This window comes from Cyprinodon variegatus, unplaced genomic scaffold (assembly GCF_000732505.1).
Source record: "Cyprinodon variegatus isolate N-32 unplaced genomic scaffold, C_variegatus-1.0 Scaffold1038, whole genome shotgun sequence".
In the NCBI taxonomy this organism is placed as follows: domain Eukaryota; kingdom Metazoa; phylum Chordata; class Actinopteri; order Cyprinodontiformes; family Cyprinodontidae; genus Cyprinodon; species Cyprinodon variegatus.
In genome coordinates, this window is record NW_015151491.1 from 10,159 (window position 1) to 13,695 (window position 3,537).

Consider the following 3,537-nt stretch of genomic DNA (forward strand, 5'->3'; position numbering starts at 1 on the left):
AGATAGAAAACTTTGTATCAATTTGACTGTATGATCTGTTTGAACTGTAAAGTGCCAGGAGATGACATTGACTGGCGACCTGTCCAGGGTGGACCCCGCCTCTCGTCCGTAGACAGCTGGAGATAGACACTGCTTGGGATGAGAGTGATTGATGGACTGATCACCGTCGTTGTCACTATCTCTCAAGGTGCGTTAAACAAAATTTTAACTTTTGCAGCTTGCCCTGCAACTGGAGGGTTGTTGGTCAAGCCCTGACTGTGTCCTTAATTAATAAATAAATAATAAAAGGGTTAAATTCCACAGGTTTAAAAAAAGCCAGAAGAATGGACTGTTATAGCCTAGGAAAAGAGAGCGAGCTCTGTTCTTATTACACGGAAACATTTCTTAATGTACTTTGGCGAAAAATATCTACATTAACTAGAAATTTTTAATTTAGTTTATTTATGTAGCACAACACGATTCACAACACGTCATCTCAAGGCACTGTACAGTTCACCAAGTCATCCAAGTCAAATTGATTCAATAATTTTCTACCTTGAGGAAAACAAGTTATTGAAGCGACTCATTGACTCAATGAGACTCAATGGACTAAGTACAAAAATCTCATTTAAATGATAAGCTTTGATTAATGTGTCTTAATTTCAAGAAAAGTAACAAAATTATTCAGGCTCTTGAAATCTCGCCCATTTTTCCATTCTTATTACTATATTCACAGTAACTGGATTGTTCTAAATATAAAAAAGAAGTAGAATGGACCCTCCCCACGCAACTATAGCCTTCTGACTAAAATCTGCAGGCCCATGGAGAGTGTCTGGAGAACAATAACAGCACAATTGGAGCTGTTTTATGGAAGAGCTGAGGTCCAATTAAGGCAAGTAAATTAACCCTCCTTTAGAAAATCAGTGACGTTCATGCAGATAAGTGTCAGGGAGGATGAAAAGTGATCAATGAAGAAGCACAATGCAGCGTAGGTGTGCAATCCCACACCCAAAAAAGAAAACAATCATTTCCAATTGAAAAAAGATCAAATATAAACTATAAATTGTGTCTCTATAAAATTACTTTCTAGAAATGTATATATGCTGCTGTAACAAAAAGAAAAGAAAAAAAAAATCACTGGGTGAATTACCATGGAAACTGAGTCAGACTCAGAGTGAGACACGTTAATGAAACCCAAATGACAACAAAATAAGCTAGACTTGGCCAACCAAACCAGAGGCCAGAAGAAGAGGAACCATGAAGAAAATGACAAAATCATCAGTTTTCGTAGAGCCAGTCTAGCAAATGAATTGAGATACAGTATAAGAGGTTATACGACTTCCGGCTTCATTGACTCCTCAACAAACAGAACGTTGGAAGTTCAGTCTCATAACTCTCATTTTGACTTTCTTTGATTCGCTCTTGCCTTTGCTTCCTGGTTAGTGACTCTGGTTAAATCATCAGGATGCATCTTTTTTGATTTGCCTATATGACTTTGATCCATAGCTTTTCTCTGACCATGCACTGAATTATTGGATCGGATCTGTTAGCCTTGTGTGTTGGCCTTGCAACTCAGATCTGAGAAGAATTGTCTGCATGGGATTACCCCTATCTGCTGTGGCATCATCTGCCAGATGCTTTTCCCCAAGGTTAGGAAATCAGCAGCGCCGTCCTGGAGGTTATATATCTTCTTCCTTTGTCTTAGTCATCCTTGTTAGTCTATATCGCTGACCCTTCCTCTCACCAGATGCTCTTGGGTGCATCTTCAAGTGTTCCGATCAACCACTGAGGAGTGCTAAAGTAAAACAGATAAATCTAGGCTCCCAAATCAATCTCTAATTTAAAAATTCTGTTAATGTGTTTCAGTTTAGTGTAATGGATCACCAGGGAAATCTAGGAGCCACTGTGTATACAGATGATGTGTTCATCATGGATGCATAAAAACAGCCATTAGTATGCACATGCTTTAAAAGAAGACTTGGCCATTTGGGAAAAAGGATGAATTTGAAAGTTCAAACAAAAAGGTTTTCTCTGGACAACTGTGGAAAAAAAAACGCTGAATTAGAGAGTTTATGCTAGGAAAGGAGCACACTTGTGAGGAAATCTTGTAGAGCAGAGGTCTTCAACCCTGGTCCTCATTGTCCAGCGTGTTTTAGGTGTTCTCTTACATCCATAAACCTTAATTAAATGAAATGATGATTAAAAGACCTCTGATTTACTAGTGCATTTATAAACCAAAGGCTTGAAGTCAATAGCATGTTTCATTATCCCTCCTAACATGAAGGACTGAAAGTACAGTAGTAGCCATTCAAAATGTCCCCACTTTCCTTGACTGGCCCTTGGCTAGTCCCCTACAATTTGTTTTTAAACATCTAAAATATTATTTCTGTCGTGATTTGTGGACGTTAAGATCTAAAGAGAAGAGTTATCTCCTGGTCAGACCCTGTAATTCAGTGAAAGGGTGGAGCCAGAGTAAAAAATATGCACTGCGGAAAGCCAGTGGCAGGAAGTTGGAGGGGATTTTGCTGCCATTCGGCTGGCTTTTCACTGAGAAGGACCATTTTGAATGGCTGCTTCTCTAGTGGGAGTCCGAAAAATGTAAGCTTTAGGCTAAACTCTAAGCACTAACCCTTGTTTGCGGGTTACTGCGGAAGGTCCTGCACAAGTGCCATCCCAAATCCTGTAGTGGACAGGACCAATGGACCGTCCAGCTCTCAAATAGTGAGTCTGCATCATTGCAGGCTTCCTGGAATTTGGCAGTGAGTGTAACGGCGAAACAGTGGCGCAGGAAGCATGTGTATTCAAACGTCAGTTCCGCTGTTTCTGCATCTTCGTAACACTGACAGAAAATCACATGTTAGGAAAAAGACAAAAGATGTAATTAATCTCTAAACGGAAGTTCCTCTTTGTAATAGTTTGATTTGCATGGTTAGATTTATTTTGAAGGAAATGGCGAATGTTTGCTGTTATGTCAACCTGCACCACAGAGCTCCAGCCACGCACAAGCAGCTTCATTGTGTTGCCATAGGAACAACTGCTTTGCCTTCCCATTGGAGGGAAGAGGCCATCCCTTTCATGTTTATATCCCCCACGTACAATCCAGTTGCCCTCCACAGTTATTAGTCTGACTTGATTTTGATAGTTAAGGGGCGGTTTGGGATTCAGCCTTAGACTTACTTTAACCTCTCCTCCAGAGGCTTGCCTCTTGGAGGCTAGCTGGTTCTTCAGGTCTCTGATCTCAGCCTCCAGCAGTTGGATAACTTCCTCATAGTCCTGCTCAGCGGTGGTGGCCTGTCGCTGCACCGCCCCAGCCTCAGCTGCCTGCAGACGACTCTTCAGACGGGTGTTCTCCTCCACAGTCAAACAGGCTTTCTGTAAAGTTCAAAACAAGGAGCTGCAGTTAGGATTTTTAAGTGTTGTTCGAACATATCAGAGGTAGCTAGCCAAAAATTTACCTAGCAACATAATTAATATTTGCTCTAAGACGTGTTGTTTTTCAGAGCTGAGCCTTACCCCTTCCTTATGAGTCTCAGCTCAGAAACCAACACAGGTTCATAG

At 41.0% G+C, this 3,537-nt stretch overlaps 1 protein-coding gene across 1 annotated transcript in view; it reads right to left on the reverse strand.

Annotated features, from left to right (window-relative positions):
• LOC107100970 (syntaxin-binding protein 4-like) overlaps positions 1-3,537 on the reverse strand; it is a 158,732-nt gene that overhangs the window by 5,657 nt on the left and 149,538 nt on the right. Inside the window, exons 16-17 of the mRNA XM_015399683.1 lie at positions 3,157-3,351; positions 2,676-2,818 (exon numbers count right to left, since the gene is read on the reverse strand). Of these exons, the coding sequence (XP_015255169.1) occupies positions 2,676-2,818; positions 3,157-3,351 (338 nt within the window). The remainder of the gene's footprint in view (positions 1-2,675; positions 2,819-3,156; positions 3,352-3,537) is intronic.